At 34.1% G+C, this 18623-nt stretch overlaps 1 protein-coding gene across 1 annotated transcript in view; it reads left to right on the plus strand.

Moving 5' to 3' along the window:
• Positions 1-17468, plus strand: part of VIPR1 (vasoactive intestinal peptide receptor 1) — a 576370-nt gene extending 558902 nt beyond the window's left edge. The window contains exons 12-13 of the mRNA XM_053713746.1: positions 13417-13458; positions 16043-17468. Of these exons, the coding sequence (XP_053569721.1) occupies positions 13417-13458; positions 16043-16234 (234 nt within the window). The 3' untranslated portion in view covers positions 16235-17468. The remainder of the gene's footprint in view (positions 1-13416; positions 13459-16042) is intronic.
• The last annotated feature ends 1155 nt before the right edge of the window (positions 17469-18623 follow it).

An 18623-nucleotide genomic window follows, 5' to 3' on the forward strand; every position in this document is an offset into this window, starting at 1 on the left:
GCTAAATGCCCTTTTAAGGGCAATGCCCATACAAATACCTTTTTCAGGGCAATGGGTAGCTTAGGTTTTTGTTAGTTAAGATTTTTTATTTTGGGGGGTTGGTTGGGTGATGGGTTTTACTGTTGGGGGGGTCTTTGTGTTTTTTTACAGGTAAAAGAGCTAACCTTTTAAGAGCTATTGGTAGTTTATTGTAGGCTAGGTTTTTTTTTTATTTTGTGTGGGCTTTTTTATTTTGAAAGGGCTATTAGATTAGGTGTAATTCTTTTTTATTTTTGATAATTTCGTTTGTTATTTTTTGTAATTTAGTGTTTGTTATTTTTGTAATTTAGTATTTTTTATTTTTTGTAATTAGATAGTTTGCAATTTTTATAGAAGTGTTATGATTTATTTAATGTGTATTTTAGTTTTATTTAATTGGTAGTTAGTTTAATATTAGTTAAATAGTTATATTAGTTTAATTGTTAGTTTAAACTTAGTTTTTTTAGTTGGCCAGGTAAGTTTTAATTTAATTTAATATAGGGAAATTGTAATATTCATATAGTGGGGGTGATGTGGGCGGACGGCAGATTTAGGGGTTGATAATATTTAAATAGTGTTTGCTATGCAGGAGGGAGGCGGTTTAGGGGTTAATAACTTTATTATAGTGGTGACGATGTCAGGGAGCAGAGGAATAGGGGTTAAAAATGTATTAATGGTGGAGATTTCAGGAGTGGCAGATTAGGGGTTAATAACTTTAATATAGTGTTTGTGATGCGGGAGGACCTCGGTTTAGGTGTTACTAGGTAGTTTATGGGTGTTGGTGTACACACAACACTTTAGTTATGAATTTTATGTAACAGTTTTGTTGCGTAAAACTCGTAACTACTGCTCTCAGATGGCGGTACAGATCTTGTCGTTATAGAGTGTAACGCAAGCTTTTTAGCCAGAACGCAAAACTTGTAATGGCAGCGCTATGGAAGTCCCATGAAAAAACGTGCAGGACTGACGTTGCGTTACAGGCTAAAAGGCTTGCGGTACAGCTATACCGACAAGACTTGTAATAGCTGCGGTGCTGTTTTAACGCTGAAATTACCATTTTTTCAGCATTAAAACACAAGCGCACAACTCATAATCTAGGTGATAGTATTTTATCAATGAGCACAAGTACACATGACACACACTAGTGCACAGCTCAGTTTAATTCCAGTTGGTTGACAGTTTAAATATGGTAACTTCAGTCAGACATTTGAGTGCAAGCATCAAAATAACTGTTTGTACCCTATTAAGAAATTTATAGAGCACTGCACATTTACGTTTTATGCATCAAAATAACTGTTTCAGTGACCAAATTCTTCCTTTTTTAGTTAGAGGTTCGAGCTTAGCAGGATGTGGTTTAAGAGAATAGCTTAATAATATTTTAATGATTGAATAAAGATATATATATATATATATATATATATATATACACATATATATATATACACATACACTGAAGTCTTGCATAAAAAATATACTTTTAATATGGATATTGAATATATACATGCTTTGTTCCTTTTACATACAACAGTAGAATAAAGAGTGTCTAACTACCTCTGTCACCAGAATATAATATAGGTTATAGTGCAACTACATTGAATGACAACTAAGCATATTCTGCTTTTATGTCTGTAAGATCTTGTGAAATATATATATCATTCATGGATCACTTCTTCTTCAAAGCGATAGGAAATATATATATTTTTACCTAGTCAAGGGGAATACATTTTTTTAACTTTTTTTTCTCGCTAATTGGGAAAACCATACCTCTTGGAAATGCCTGGCGATGGGGATGACAGAAGGTAACAGTACAGTAATACAGATTAGTTCATTCCATGTAAACTAAGGTATAAGTCAATCCTGTGGATTTACATCCAGTTTAATAAGTTCTAATGATATCAATACTGTTCACCTTTTTTTTTTTATATTTAATTGTTTTTGGTAAAATGGAACTCATCATGTTTAGGTTACTTTTGTTATGTGCAATGATGAAATATGTGTATGAATATGTGCGTGTATATGTGTACATGTAAATACAGTGGTCTACATTACAATAAAAGTGCAATTGTTAGCACCGCGTGTTATGTTGTGCTTAAACTTGTGCAACCAGTAATGTTCAATTGGGTATTACAAGTTGTTGGTTAAAATGTTTAACAAAAACAATTTAAGTGCCCATCACATATATAGTGGATAGTGCAAAGCTGTAGTAGCTCATTGTCAGGTAGATTACAAGTTATGTGCGCTAGAGGGTTTTTAACGAACGCAAAAGTTGCATTATTTCACCCTCTATAGCGCAGCCAATACAAGTTTTGAAACAGCCGGCATGTGCGTGCGATATGGTTGCGTTGAGCTCCATACCGCACAAAATACAAGCAATGGTTTAACGTGCTCGTGCATGCTTTCCCCATAGACATCAATGGGGAGAGCGTGTCAGAAAAAAAACTAACACCTGCGATTGCGGAATAAAAAGCTCCATAACGCAGCCCCATTGATGTCTATGGGGAAAAAAAAAGTTACGTTTAAACCTAACACCCTTACATAAACTCCACGTCTAAACACCCCTAATCTGCTGCTCCCGATATCGCTGCCACCTAAATAAATCTATTAAATCCTAATGTGCCGCTCCCGATATCGCTTCCACTATACTAAAGTTATTAACCCCTATTTCCCTGCACCCCAACATCGCCCACGCTATAATAAATCTATTAATCCCTATTCTGCCGCTCCCCCACATCGCCGCCACTAAATAAAGTTATTAACCCCTAAACCTCTGGCCTCCCATACCACTACCACTAAATAAACATATTAAACTCTAAACCGCCAGCCCCTCACATCGCAACAACATAAATTAAACTATATTAACCCCTAAACCTAACGTAACCCTAACAGTAAACCTAACCCTAACACCCCCTAACTTTAACATAATTAAAATAGACCTAAATTAAAGTTACAATTATTAACGAAATAATACCTATTTAAAACTAAATACAAACTTACATGTGAAATAAAACCTAAGCTAGCTACAATATAACAAATAGTTATATATTTCACAAGTAAGTTTGTATTTATTTTAACTAGGTAGACTAGTTAGTAAATAGTTATTAACTATTTAATAACTACCTAGTTTAAATAAATACAAACTTACCTGTGAAATAAAACCTAAGCTGCCTTACATTAAAACCTAAAATTAAAAGAAAATTAAAAACACTAAAATTATAACAACAAAAAAACCTACCATTACAAAAAATAACAAACAAAATTATCCAAAACAATAAACATTATTCCTATTCTAATACCCTTTAAACAAAAAACACAAAAAAACAAAACCCTAATCTATAATAAACTACCAAGGGCCTTTAAAGGGCCTTTTGTGGGCCCGTAAAAGAACCTTATGTAGGGCATTGCCCTAAAGATAGCAGCTCTTTTTCTACAAAAGAAAAACAAACACCCCGTAACAGTATACAAACCACCACCCTCCAAACCCACAAAATAAGAATAAAGTAAAGCCTAATCTATGCATTGCCCTGAAAGGGGCATTTGTATGGACATTGCACTTAAAAGGGCATTCAGCTCTTTTGCTACCCATTAAAAATAAAAAAATGGTTATTCTAAAAAGAAAAACCCACCCTAAAACAAAAAAACATTACACAAAATAACAAACAAATTATCCAAAATAATAACAATTATTTCTATTCTAATACCCATTTTAAAAAAAAACACCCCAAAATAAAAAACCTAATCTATAAACAACTACCAATAGCCCTTAAAAAGGCATTTTGTAGGGCATTGCCCTAAGTTAAACAGCTCTTTTACCTGAAAAAAATACAAAGACCCACTAACATTACAAACCTCTACCCCCTCAAACCCACAAAATAAAAAAAATATCTAAAAAAACCTAATCTGCCCAGAAAAGGACATTTGTATGGGCATTGCCTTTAAAAAAACATTTACCTCTTTTAAGAAAAGCCCAAAACCTAAACTAAAAAAAACACCCACCCAAAAAACCTTAAAAAACCTAACACTAACCCCTCTTTAGGTACTCACAGTTCCTGAAGTCCCGCTTGAAGGATCTTCATCCCGGCGGCTCAATCTTCATCCAGACGGCTCTATCTTCATCCGGGCAGCATCTTCTATCTTCATCCCGGCGGCATCTTCTATCTTCATCCCGGCGGCGCGGAGCAGGTCCATCCTGAAAACATCCGGCGCGGAGCATCCTCTTCATATGGTCGCCGCCATATACTGAATCTTCAATGCAAGGTACGTGATTCAAAATGGTGTCCCTTGCATTCCTATTGGCTGATTTGATTTTGGAAATTCAAATCAGCCAATAGGATGAGACCTACTGAAAACCTATTGGCTGTACAAAGCAGCCAATAGGATGAGAGCTTGTGAAATTCTATTTGCTGTTCAAATCAGCCAATAGAATTTCAGTAGCTCTCATCCTATTGGCTGTTTTGAACAGCCAAAAGGATTTCTGTAGCTCTCATCCTATTGGCTGATTTGAATTTCAATAATCAAATCAGCCAATAGGAATGCAAGGGATGCCATTTTGAAAAGGCTCCCTTGCATTGAAGATCCAGTGTACTACGTTGACTGTATGAAGAGGACGCTCCACGCCAGATGTCTTCAAGGATGGATCCACTCGGCGCCGCCGGGATGAAGATAGAAGACACCACCGGGATAAAGATAGAAGATGCCGCCTGGATGAAGATAGAAGATGCCGACTGAATGAAGACTTCTCGCCTCCTGGATGTGGATGGATGTCCGGACTTCAAAAACTGCAAGTGGATCATCGGGGTTAGTGTTAGGTTTTTTAACTTTTTTTGGGTGTTTTTTTTTTTTTAAGATTAGGGTTTGGGCTTTTTTAAAACAGCTAAATGCCCTTTTCAGGGCAATGAAAAACAGCTGAATGCCCTTTTAAGGGCAATGCCCATACAAATGCCCTTTTCAGGGCAATGGGTAGCTTAGGTTTTTGTTAGAGTTAGGTTTTTTATTTTGGGGGGTTGGTTGGGTGGTGGGTTTTACTTTTGGGGGGTCTTTGTATTTTTTAACTGGTAAAAGAGCTGATTTATTTAGGGCAATGCCCTACAAAAGGCTATTGGTAGTTTATTGTAGGCTAGGGGGTGTTTTTATTTTACGGGGGTATTTTTATTGGGCTATTAGATTATGTGTAATTGTTTTTATTTTTGATAATTTCGTTTGTTATTTTTCGTAATTTAGTGTTTGTTATTTTTTGTAATTTAGTATTTTTAACTTTTTGTAATTTAAGACTTAATTTTTTTAGTATAGTTTTTTTTAATGTGTAATTTAGTTTATTTAATAGGTAGATATTTTAGTATAATAGTTATGTTAGGTTAATTGTTAGTTTAAACTTAGGTTATTTTAATTTCACAGGTAAGTTTTTATTTTTTTTAAGATAGGGATATTGTAATTTTAATATAAAGTTAGGGGGTTGTTAGGATTAGGGGTTAATAGTTGAATTTAGTTTTTTGCAATGTGGGGGGCTGGCGGTTTAGGGGTTAATAGGTTTATTTAGTGGAGGAGATGTGGGAGGTCAGAGGTTTAGGGGTTAATAACTTGTATTAGTGACGGCGATGTTGAGGAGTGACGGCAAAGGGGTAAATAGCTTTATTATAGTGGCGGCGATGTCGGGAGCGGCAAAATAGGGATTCATAACTTTTATTAGTGGCGGCGATGTCCGGAGCGGCAGATTAGGGGTTAATAACTTTATTTAGGTGTTGGAAATGTCGGGGGCAGCAGATTAGGAGTTTTTAGGGTATTAGGTTTAAATGTAACTTTTTTTCCCCATAGACATCAATGGGGTTGCATTACGGCGATCGCCATTCCGCACTTCAGGTGTTAGTTTTTATTCTAACACTCTCTCCCCATTGATGTCTATGGGGAAAGCGTGCACAAGCACATCAAAGCAGCCCTTGGTTTTTGAGCAGTAAGGAGCTTATCGGCACCATATCGCATGCACAAGGCGGCTTTTCTGAAACTTGTAATGGCAGCGCTAGGGAGGGTGAAATAACGCAACTTTTGTTGCGTTTGTTTCTCACACTCTATAGCGCAAAACTTTTAATTTAGGTGAATGATATATAATTCTGCACTATGTGCAGAATTATATAACATTATTTTTTAGGTTTACTGTCCCTTTAAGGTAACCTCCATCCTTCATTCAGTGCCCTAGTATAGGTCTGCGTCTGTGTATTCCTGGGTGCTATTTTTGCTATTTACTATAGGTGTAGGGTAATCATTTTCAACTTCTGTTAAAAAATATTTTTTAACTCCTTTTTTTTTTTATTTATCTCAAAATATTCATAAAGAAAATGTTAATCTGTATTATAAAGGCAATACAACTAATATCTTAATTGCAAACTTTATTCCAAATAATGTTATACAAAGTTAAATCACTTTATAACATGGACATAAATATTGTATTTAAGAATAGCATGAGATGTAAATGGTAGTTATATACATGTGGCCTTTCCTAAGGAAGATGTATGTCGCAGAAATGTGGCAAATATGACAAAGTTTGTGGTTCAAATAATAATGTATAATAACATTAAAACATCAAACGGATTATTTTATTAAAAATATAGGTGATTTATTATTTTTTTATGCATCATATCATAAAATATCTAATATTATCCGAGCTTTAACTAGCGCTGCTTCTACTTTGTATTTAAAAATATTTAATATTATGTCATGTGTAACAATTTTACAGTTTATTTTTAAGTGGTGCCCAGTGCCCTTAAAATGAAACCCATAAGCAACTGTGGGAGTCAATTCGAGGGTCAAGAGTTTAAGGCCCATTAGCTCACAACGTTTAGGGTCTGTGAGGCAGTCCGATTATCTTTATAAACCTCACCTGTGACATTATGTCTGCCAATAACCAGGGTTTTGAGTTTTATAAAATCTAGTCCAATAACTATATATATATATATATATATATATTTTTTTTAAAATTGTATTTTATTGAGGTTGTAAAATTTACAAACAGATGCAACGTTATAACATAATCTTAGCTTTAAGGATATGAAGACATTTTTAGATGTATGTCAATATATTCCATCTTGTATACAAGAGTTATGATATATAGTATATTGTTATTAAGCTTACACAATATAAAAAATAAAATAAAAAATACAACAAAATATCTCATATATAGAGAAACATAGAAATGTGGAATAATTTTCCTGGGCGTCAAGTCATCAGTTTGTACATAAGTAGCGGGTATATTCAGCATCAAACCTCTTTTATTGTTGAATCCAACTATTTCCTAATTTGGTAAACAGCCAAGATCATTGAGAATATATATAGATGGGAATACTGATGTCAAATTTTCAGGGGTAAGGGACATAGTAAGGGTAGTTAGATATATAGAGGCGGACTACGATATATTGGGACTAGCAATATGTGGTGTATAAGTTTAGGTAGTGATCAATTTTGTCAGTGAAAGAATTAGATATTATAGATAATCACGTCACCTGGGAGACATTTTATAGTCAGTCCCCTCTGTAGTAAATCGTTTATTCCTAATAATAGTGTGGGAGAATGGTTCATAGGATATATTTTCTTATGTTTACAAAGTTAACAATACTGGGGGGGTCGGAGTTAATGGCAAAAGATTTGAACTTTTTAAAGGGTAAGGGCAATGAAGTAACTTAGGGTGCTAAGTGATTATTGTCGGTTTACTAACTTACCAATCGTTTTACAGAGATAGGGTTTTAAAATTATAACATCTAATGTATAAGTCTGAGTACAAAATAACTGGAAGTATGATATATAATAACATAACACAAGCATCATTACAATTCTCTAACTATAGGAAGTCAATATAGAGCTTTATGACATATACTAGGTCAGATAAGAGAATAATAGTATCAGGTGGTACTATGTACATAGAGTACTATCAGGTATCACTTAGCTTATCAATATCTTATCACTTAGCTTATCAATTTCTAAACACTGGGATTAGCTATAATATATACAGTATATAGGAAAAGTTACTTATTATGTCATAGACTCCTTTCGGTTTCTCAATACTGTCTAACTATCACTGACGCTTCACATAATATAAACCATGTTATGCTGCCTCGGCCGTGGACAGCTCAGTAAAATAGTAAGCAGTGATGCATAAGTTAATATCTGCATTATGAGCCAAAACCTAAATAGTTATAGTAGGACAGGCTATTCCTATACACATAACCTAAACAGGAGTTTGAGGTCATAGTAAGCATATCTAACCCTTTTGGCATAACATTTAAGTGGCTTTCAGGCTACCCCTAAATACTAAAAAGATAGGAAAACCTAACTTATCGAACATATTATAACATAAAAGCAGGAAAATAAGGAGCATCACACTTAGACATTAGCGTGCAGGCTGGAAATACAGAAATTAATATTTAGCTTGCAACTAGCAACCCATGAACAAACTTGGATGTTTAGATCCACATGTCATTCAGGCAATATACCGAGAATGACGGTATAAGTCTCGAGATGAAAAGTCAACTTAACTAGTATCTTCGCTGAGCTTGTGATATTTAGCCCACTCCACTTTTTAGGGACCTGTATTGCTCCGCCGTGATGAACTTCTCTCGAGGGTCCAGTAAGTAAGCCTCCGACACCAACAAGGAAGGTACCTCCAGTCCCCAGTGGTAGTGTACTGTAGCTCTGAGATCTATGCAAAACATATTCATTCCCTCAGGGAAGCTGAACAAGCTGCAATGCCGCAGTAAATATGCTAAATTGGAAAGTTATTGTAAATCACATGCTCTATCCGAATTATGAAAGTTTAATTTTGACTTTACTGTCTGTTTAACTATTTCATCAGTATATATTTTTTATTGAATGTATGTAATGGATAAATATTACATTTAATAGAAAGCACATTTCTTTGCAGTTAAACATTCATTTATGTCTGATAAATGCAGCCAAAATTCACTATTTTTAACAGATGTGCTAAAACATTCCATCCAACCTTATCTAATCTATACTATTATTATCAATCAGAGCATATGTACATATCATATGGTTTGTTAAAAAGGTCTTTCAGTGTTGGCAGAATAGGCTGCTTGAGTAATTCTCAAAGCATTGAGCATACGCAAATATCCTTTAGCTTGCAGTATTTGCTAATATACAGTATCTCAAAAATACTATGCAAATAATGTTATCTCAAAATGAAAGAATGAAAAATCTGATGCAGGGTAAAGCCTGTGGAAAGCATTGCTATTATTCATATTGCCATTACATATCATTATATACTATTTAATGACAAAATAGAAAGGCGTCGTGCTTGGAGTTTATCTACAAATTCACAGACACTTATAACTCCTAATTAATCACCTTATGCTTTAAGAAATGTAGTTAATGGAACTTTCATAGATCATTTTCTAAACAGAAAACCCTATTAAGTTAGCTTAACTTCATAACTATAATTTAGTAGCTGTAATTGATTCTGCCTAATAGATCTAACAGATGCCATGAAAATTATAGGGATACTATATGTCATTTGCCCTTCCCAACACATCTCTGTTCCACCTCATTATCTAATACGAATTCTTAGTATCTGGGCTCCCTGAACATTTATTTAGTCCAATATTACTATGGAAATGAACAAAGGTTTAGCTTAAAATGTTACTCCTTATTTTGTTACTGGCAAAAATAGATAGATAGATAGATAGATAGATAGATAGAGAGAGAGGGAGAGATAGATAGATAGATAGATAGAGAGAGAGAGAGAGAGAGAGAGAGAGAGAGAGAGAGAGGGAGAGAGAGAGAGAGAGAGAGAGAAAGAGAGAGATAGAAAGAGGGAGAGAGAGATAGAGAGAGAGAGAGAGAGAGAGATAGAGAGAGAGAGAGAGAGAGAGAGAGAGAAAGAAAGAAAGAAAGAAAGAAAGAAAGAAAGAAAGAAAGAAAGTAAGTTACTAAATGTCAGAAACAATTGAGCTAATTGCAGGCTGGATTTGCTAGAAAGCGTAATGGGTATAGACAGTTTTACTATTACTCAGGATGAACATTTCTGTGTGTACACAAATAATACAGATTCACAGTCAGAACACATTTTTACTTTGAATGCATTGTTCATATCTCTAACCATTCAATTTTCCCCGTGGAGCAGGAAAAATTGTCCGCAGGTTGTCACTTGGTATCTATTAAGATTTGTATATGAGGGTATAGGCTAAAAAATCCTATATGCAATATATACATTTTCAGATTACAGAAATAGCCTTGGCACACTGCAGAATAACAACTTGAAATGTATAAAATATATAAAAGTTAAAGGGATATGAAACCCAAAGAAATTGCATTACAAGTGGAGCGTTAATTTATTGTGCGCCTGATGCGCGCAAAAAATCTTACTTCTAGTGGAGTTAACACGCGAATGGGAGCAATAAATAGCTGTCCACTCGTAACCTAGCCCTTTGTCTACTATGAGAAATCCTTTTTCCCGTTTACATTATTTTTGCAGATTTTGAATAATATAACATTTTATCTGACTAGGAAACTATCTCAAGTCTTGCTTGTTGAGTATTTCATAGCATGTAAACATTCCTCATTGTCAGATTTGATTACTAGGGAAGGGCGAATGTTTTGTAACATTAGAAAAATGAAACAAATTTTAACACACTACAACACATTAATTCATTTTGAAGTTTGAATGTTTGTACATTCTAACATTCGTTGTAATATTAGATTTTAATTTTTCTAATTAGAATATTGCATAATTCAAATCAAATTATGCAATATTCAAATAAAAAAAAATTTAATCAGTTTATTTGTAATAGTATTTCTAATGCTTTTTTTAAATGTAATACTCGAATTATGAAATATCAATATATTTGTAATAATTTTTAATGCTCTCTTTAAATGGAAAATTTGAATTAAGCAAAATTCAAAATAGAAAAATTCTAATCAGTATATTTGTATCTATTATGCATCAATTTACTAAATTCCCTACCACATGAACTTATGAATTTCTGAATAGTATTTGTTAAATCGAATGTTACATTCTAAATTTTGAATGTGGATATTCGATTTAATTGTGAACATTCGAAAACAAAAGTAACATTCAGAAACCGGAAATAACATTCAATTACCAACTTTTAATGGATTTTTGTTATTATCAAGATTTTGTTGTCCAAAATAAATATCAACAGGACTATTTGTTGTACCAAATGTGTCTCACTTTCACCACATTTGTCCATCCCTATTGATTACCATGAAACAAACATTCACATAGAGCTCTCTTGTCAATGTACATCCCAAAATGCAATAAATGTACTCTCTTGGCAAACTTGAAATGCAGGTCTGATCCAATTTACCTTTGTGAGGGGGATTAGAGTTAATTGTATTTAATTGTATTTAATTTAGGGAATTAATTTAATTATAGTGTAGTGTTAGGTGTTAGTGTAACTTAGGTGAGGTTTTATTTTACAGGTTCTTTTGTATTTATTTTAGCTAGGTAGTTATTAAATAGTTAATAAATATTTAGTAATTATTCTACCTAGATAAAATAAATACAAACTTGCCTGTAAAATAAAAATAAACCCTAAGCTAGCTACAATGTAACTATTAGTTATATTGTAGCTAGCTTAGGGTTTATTTTACAGGTAAGTATTTAGTTTTAAATAGGAATAATTTAGTTAATGATAGGAATAATTATTTTGATTTCTTTTAATTATTTTTAAGTTAGGGGGTGTTAGTTTTAGTGTTAGACTTAGGTTTAGGGGCGGCAGAATAGGAGTTAATAAATGCAGGTAGGTGGCAGTAATGTTAGGGCCGGCAGATTAGGGGTTAATACTATTTAACTAATGTTTGCAAGGCGGGAGTATGGCGGTTTAGGGGTTAATATATTTATTACAGTGGCGGCGACGTTGGGGGCGGCAGATTAGGGGTTAATAAGTGTAGGTAGGTGGCGGCGACATTGGGGACGGCAGAGTAGGGGTTAATAAATATAATGTAGGGTTCGGCAATGTTGGGGGCAGCAGATTAGGGGTTAATAAGTATAATGTAGGTGGCAGCGGTGTCCGGAGTGGCAGATTAGGGGTTAATAATTATAATGTAGGTGTCGGCAATGTCGGGGGTGGCAGATAAGGGGTTAATAAGTGTAAGATTAGGGGTGTTTAGACTCGGGGTTCCTGTTAGGGTGTTAGGTGTAGACATAAAATGTATTTCCCCATAGGAATCAATGGGGCTGCGTTAAGGAGTTTTACGCTGCTTTTTTGCAGGTGTTAGACTTTTTTCAGCAGCTCTCCCCGTTGATTCCTATGGGGAAATCGTGCACGAGCACGTTACACCAGCTCACCGGTGACTTAAGCAGCGCTGGTATTGGAGTGCAGTAATGAGCAAAATTTTGCTCAACGCTCACTTCTTGTCTTTTCACGACGGGTTTGTAAAAACCCCGTAATACCAGCGCTGCAGGTAAGTGAGCGGTGAGGGAAAACTGCTCGTTAGCACCGCACAGCCTCTAACGCAAAACTCATAATCTGGGCCTTTGTGAGCCCTTTTTCATAGGGGAACACAAAGGGGCCAGACATGATGCAGATGGAGTCCAGGACTGTAGAGACCTCACTACTGATAGCGGGGCTAGATAGTCCCCCTGCTGTAGATGTCTAATAACCCTTCCATAACGCCTCTTCTTGATATAAACATAATTTCTACAGAAGTCAACTTCTGGAGTTGCTGCTCTGTCTGACAAGCACCTTATTAATCCCATTCCTTTTCATACAAGATTTGCCACTGAGGCTGTTATTGATTATTTCTTTTCCAGTTCCAGTTTGGTTTTCAGCTTCTATAATCCAGAAAGACAGCTCCTCAGTATTGCAATATTTGATGTTGTAACCTGTTGTCTTATTTGCAGGATCTCCACTTGTTGATACTTTCTGATACTTGGTTGCCATCTTTCATCCTTACATGTACCTTATATACTCACTTTTTCCAATGTCAAACTATCAAAGTAGATGTTGCAAAATATAAGCAAAGTTACTGTAGCATTTGTCTATATGTGTCAAGCACAGAATATGAGAATCTTTGTATGTGGCAGTAAAATCAGATTAAATAAGTAGATGTAATGGGGATGGTGTGAAGAGCTTTTTATTTCTTCCTAAAACATATTTATAAAATGTTTCACAGAAATATATAAATCAATATCTTACTACAGAATAACCCTACATGAGTATCTTTGTAAGCGAGCTAGTATTAATACTGTAATAACACTATAAATGCACTGTCAATGATAATTATCAAGCAACATAAGGAGCTACAACAATTATATAAATAACACTGCAGCTATTAACATCTTCCTTCCTAAGTAACAGTATATATATATATACAGTATATGCAATGCTGTGCAATGCTGTTTTCCTGTGATAAATCCTTTATTTTTTCTATTTTTAGGGATTTGTGGTGGCAGTTCTTTATTGTTTCCTTAATGGAGAGGTAAGATAATGTAAAACGTTGTTTATATTGACTTTCGTGAGCGATTTTAAAAATAGATTTAAAAAATTGTATGCTGTATATTAATCATGAAAAAATGGGTTTTGTGTCCCATTCTTAGTAAATCATTGCTTTATACCATTACATTATTTTGATTGAGCTCAAAATTAAACTTTTAGATTCAAGTTTGGTAATATTGTCCAGGTTACCATTTTGTCTTGGTCTTCTTTGTTGAAACTTAGATCCTTTCTAAGAGAGCATACTGAAGTAAGACGAGAAGTATAGGTGTTCTCAGATCCCCAGCATCAATTTATTTAATTGTCACTGTATGTGCAATAATCCATATGATAATATATATATATATTTCACAATCATTGAGTGGTCAGCATATAACATGTGACAAGAAAGTTCCTTGTAAAAAGAACATACATGCACAGCCCCACAGGCTTGCACCAAAAAAGAAGAGAGAGACTTACTTTACAGGATTACACATTGTCCTGAAAATCTTTCTGCTATTTGTCACCAACTTCTTGGAGTTCCCTGTACCTCTTGGCCGCACTCTACCTTCCAGTCACTAAGCCTCGGATTGGGCCATGTCCCAGTCACATGACCCAGGTGATCCAATCAGAAGGCTGTAATTCCAGAGCGTGTAGATCCTCATTCTCTCTCTGCCTTCTTAAAACTTTGGTTTTATTAAAAGAGTACTTGCAGTAAGTGCTGTAATGACCAGCTCAAATGTTTTACCATTTACTTTAATAAAATCTAAGATTTAAGAAGATTGCTCGCTGGAATATTTCTTCTTTTGCAGCATACTGAAGTAGACTCAAGAGTGTGCATGTGTCTTGAACAATCTATGGCAGCTCTGTTTGCAGCATAGAAACATAGATTTTGGCGGCAGATAAGAACCATAGGCTCAGCAAGTCTGCCCGATATTTCCTAAAAAGTATAAACTTATCTAGTTCATAGGATAACCTTATGCTTATCACAGGCATTCTTTATGTCCTCTGCGGTGTTTGTCATTACCACCTCTTGGGTAATTTATTCCATAAATCAATCACCCTTTCTGTAAAGAAATTCTTCTGCAAATTACTCCTGAATTTACAACCCTTCAGCTTGAGATTATTATCCCTTGTTTTTTAATTTTTCTTTACATGAAAAGTGTTTGTAACAATAATATACACACTCCTAAGCCAAGCTAGATATTTTGTCATGGAAAGGATCAACATAGGATACCAAGAGAAAAAGGTAAGCCCAAAAGCCAAATCTATTGATTCAAATTACTTGATTCACTTAAGGGTTACTGCAACCAAAACATCCAAAATATGTGACTGTGCATTATTGAGTGACGGACATTCATAGGATCAATCATCCATAGTCAATAATAACATTGTGATGCCTTTCAATCTGTGGTGCATCACTGTATTATTTGTGCCACACAACAATTAAAAGGACACTAAAGTCACATACTAATTCACATACAATTAAAAAAAAAATCTTTATAGTTTACTTCCATTATCAAAATATGCAGTATATATGTATATTCATTTTGTGATTGGCTGGTGGGTCTCATGTGATACAGGTGAAGGGAACATAGAATTAAATTTAAATTTGATTGAAAAAAAATCATCTATTACTCCTTTGAAATTTAAAGTTAGTGCTATTGCATTGTCTTTTTATTATGAATGCTCTGTATGACATTTGCCTGGTTAGGGCCTCATCTGTTTTTCAGTTACCTCTGTTACCTCTGTTACCTCTGCTAATGACTTACAGAGTCCACAAGTGATGATAATACAAAACATTCACTGTCCCCCCTTTAATGGCTGCCCCCCATCAGTGATCATCCATCTCATTATAATGATGTTATAAATTTATATTAACTGACATAAGTAGTTGAATGTATCAATATTTCATTAGTAGGTCATTGGCACTGGCAATTAACAGTTACATATTTACTTCTGACTGTGGAATTCTTACTAAATCTGGAGAGGATTCTAGATACAAGAACAAGGGGAAATATTGAAAAACTAGAACATATTTTGAGAGTATCCTGGATAACTGTTTAGATATAAAAGAACATTAATTTATTTTCTTAGTTTGGATAATAACAGTAAAATATGTTTATTTTCATGTTTCACATGTCTGCAATATCAAGTTCTCTTTTTCTATTTTGTTTCCTTAATCTATTTTACTATACAGAGATATCAGGCAATGATTATTGTAACTGAATGCTATTTATGAAGTTGCATATGTAGCTTTGGAGCCTTCAATTGAAAGTCTAGAAGCATCAGTTATAATATCTCTGCCTCTTAACCTGTCCACAACCTCAGGGGTAGTCCAGGATGACTGACAAGCACTACTCTTATGCAATTCTTCGTGCTATAGAAGTACGCACAGCATGAAAGTTTGCTATTGCATTAAATTCCGGCAGCCAATGCTACATTGAAGGCTCCAAACATGTACAGACAAGTTCCCTGTGTGGAAACATTGCCTGTACACTCCTTGATAAATGTGGGATGAAAACTGAGCAAAAATTAAAATATGTTAGCTATGTTATGTTATATGTTAACTTCTCTTCCATATGTGACAGGTTCAGGGTGAACTCAAACGCAAATGGAGAAGATGGCATATGGAAAGGTTCCTGGGATCTGATATGAAGTATCACAACCCTTCAACGGGCAGCAATGGAACTAATTTTAGCACCCAGATCTCTATGTTGACAAAATGCAGTCCAAAAACAAGACGATGTTCCAGCTTCCAAGCAGAGTTTTCTTTGGTCTGATATATTTCTGATCAACAATAAACTTCTGTTTTTTCCCAATGATAATGTCATCGTTAGATGAAAAAAATGTGAAGGAAAGTCCAAACACGATACTTGGAACTGTACTTTATAATGTTTGCTCTGTCCATAGCCTTTGAGTACTTGTGCGATTAAATGGACTATTAATGTCATAACAAAGTTGCGAATGTAAGGAAGGCTTTGACTCATAAATCCATACTGGAATATCCTCTGTTGCTTAGCCAAGCAAGTCTTCTGTCTGAATTACAAGCAAAACTTTCTACTGAGTCTGGAAAAAATGTATTTAGTATCCAAAAATGAAATATGGAAACCACCCTTAAACTGGTGTAAATAATGTCATATAACACATGTCTATCAGTAGTGAATGAAAATGAAGATAAAACCACAAACCTTAAGCATATTATTATCAGTAGTAAATCACAATCATCTGAAGTGATATCATTTTCTACACAACTATACCTGGACAAAGATTGCATTTTATTTACAGATCAAAAGAAAAAAGACATCTCACGTACACCATATCTCAACATAAAGTAAAACAATTATAATAGGGTAACACAATTACCATATGGAAAGACTTATATATGTGATAAAAAGAAAATATATTGTTAAAACATTGTTCCCATTCTATGGAGGGGGGAGTTTATTTTCAGAATTTGCCAACAATTTTTTGAATTTGATAATTTATGACTGTTTGGAATGTCACCCTGTGTGCTTTTACAAAGGCTTGCCATAGATATATGCTTTGTATAAATAATTGTAATGAGTGTTTCTATGAGTGAATTGTGTGCTGGCTATTTTTGTGTACTATGTCCTTAGAAATCTGTGATAATTTTGAAAATGTGTAGCAGCAAAAACATGAGGTAAGGCATCAGTTGTGAAAAGTGGATTTGAAAAAAGACTTTAAAGTAGAGATAGGCAAATGTCTTAATTTTGTAATTTGAAGAATGAATGTTCCCCTCGACAGTCATACTATTCTATACTACTCATTATCAAATTTCTGTAGATCTTTTTAATAGAAATATTGAATGTTAACATCCAATAAATTAATGTAACATTTGAATATAACACAAACTCTGAATCCCATTGTCTTACAGTGGCATTTATGAGAATCAACATTTGAATGTTGATATTTGAATATCTGAATATAACATTTAATATTTCAGTGTAACATTCTATAATCTAATGTTACAGTCAATAAAAATTAAACATGAAATGTTTTGTTGCTAAAACAAATGTCAAATATTTTTGCATACATAAATGATTGCACATGTGCCAAAATATTTGTCTATTATTACTTCAGTGGGCCATATATATATATATATATATATATATATATATATATATATATATATATATATATATATAAATAAAATCTTAAATTAATTTCTTTAAATTCAATATTATTGATAAATATCTCATAAAAATTATTTTTAGAAATAAAATGTTATTTTTTTAAAATTCTAAAGTGTACATTTGCTTAATTGTGATTTTTTATTCTTTAAATTCAGAATTCTAATTTAAGGCTGATGCAAGCTTTTAGATATAAAACTAACAGAAACAAAGGTGTCTCTTGACATGACTCCTCCCATGCAGATCTGTTAAGATATATAATAGTTGTATGCAATACATTTGTTTTAAAATAGGTAAACAGCTTAACCACAAATCTAATTACAATACACACATACACATGTGTAGACATGTGCACAGACAAAAAAAAACTGTTAAGGGTGAACAATTGTCACAATTTTCTTTTTCTTTTGTTTTATCCCATATTTATTACAGGGGTTGCTCGGAATTAGTATGTTAATAAAAAAACATTTGTTTGCTGTTTCCTATAGAAAACATCTTCAGGGCAACAGAGGAAAGGTTGGACAGCAGCTTAAACTTAAATAAAGTTAAGGTAGTAGCTAATTCTACTGCTACAAGCTTGCAGCACATAAGACAGATAGTTTTCTTAATATACATTATATGGCTAAAAGTATGTGGACACCTGACTATCACACAATAGGAGCTTGTTGGACATCCTATTCCAAAACCATATGCATTAATATGGATTCCTCCTCTACCAAACTTTACAGGAAGCCCTATGCATTATGGTAGGTAGCATTCCCCTGGCATCAACAACACACCAGACTTGCAAATAGTGAAGCATGATTCTTCATTTCAGAGAATATGTATCACTGCTTCAGCATCCAGTGGCAGAGGGCTTTACACCACTCCAGCCAATGCTAGGCAGTGTGCATGTTAATGTGAGGCTTCTGTAGAGCTTCACAGCCATGGAAAGCCATTTCATGAAGATTCCGACTCACAGTTCTTGTGCTGATGTTGCTTCCAGAGGCAGTTTGGAACCCTGCAATGATAGGTGATT

Source organism: Bombina bombina, chromosome 5 (assembly GCF_027579735.1).
Source record: "Bombina bombina isolate aBomBom1 chromosome 5, aBomBom1.pri, whole genome shotgun sequence".
NCBI classification, from domain to species: domain Eukaryota; kingdom Metazoa; phylum Chordata; class Amphibia; order Anura; family Bombinatoridae; genus Bombina; species Bombina bombina.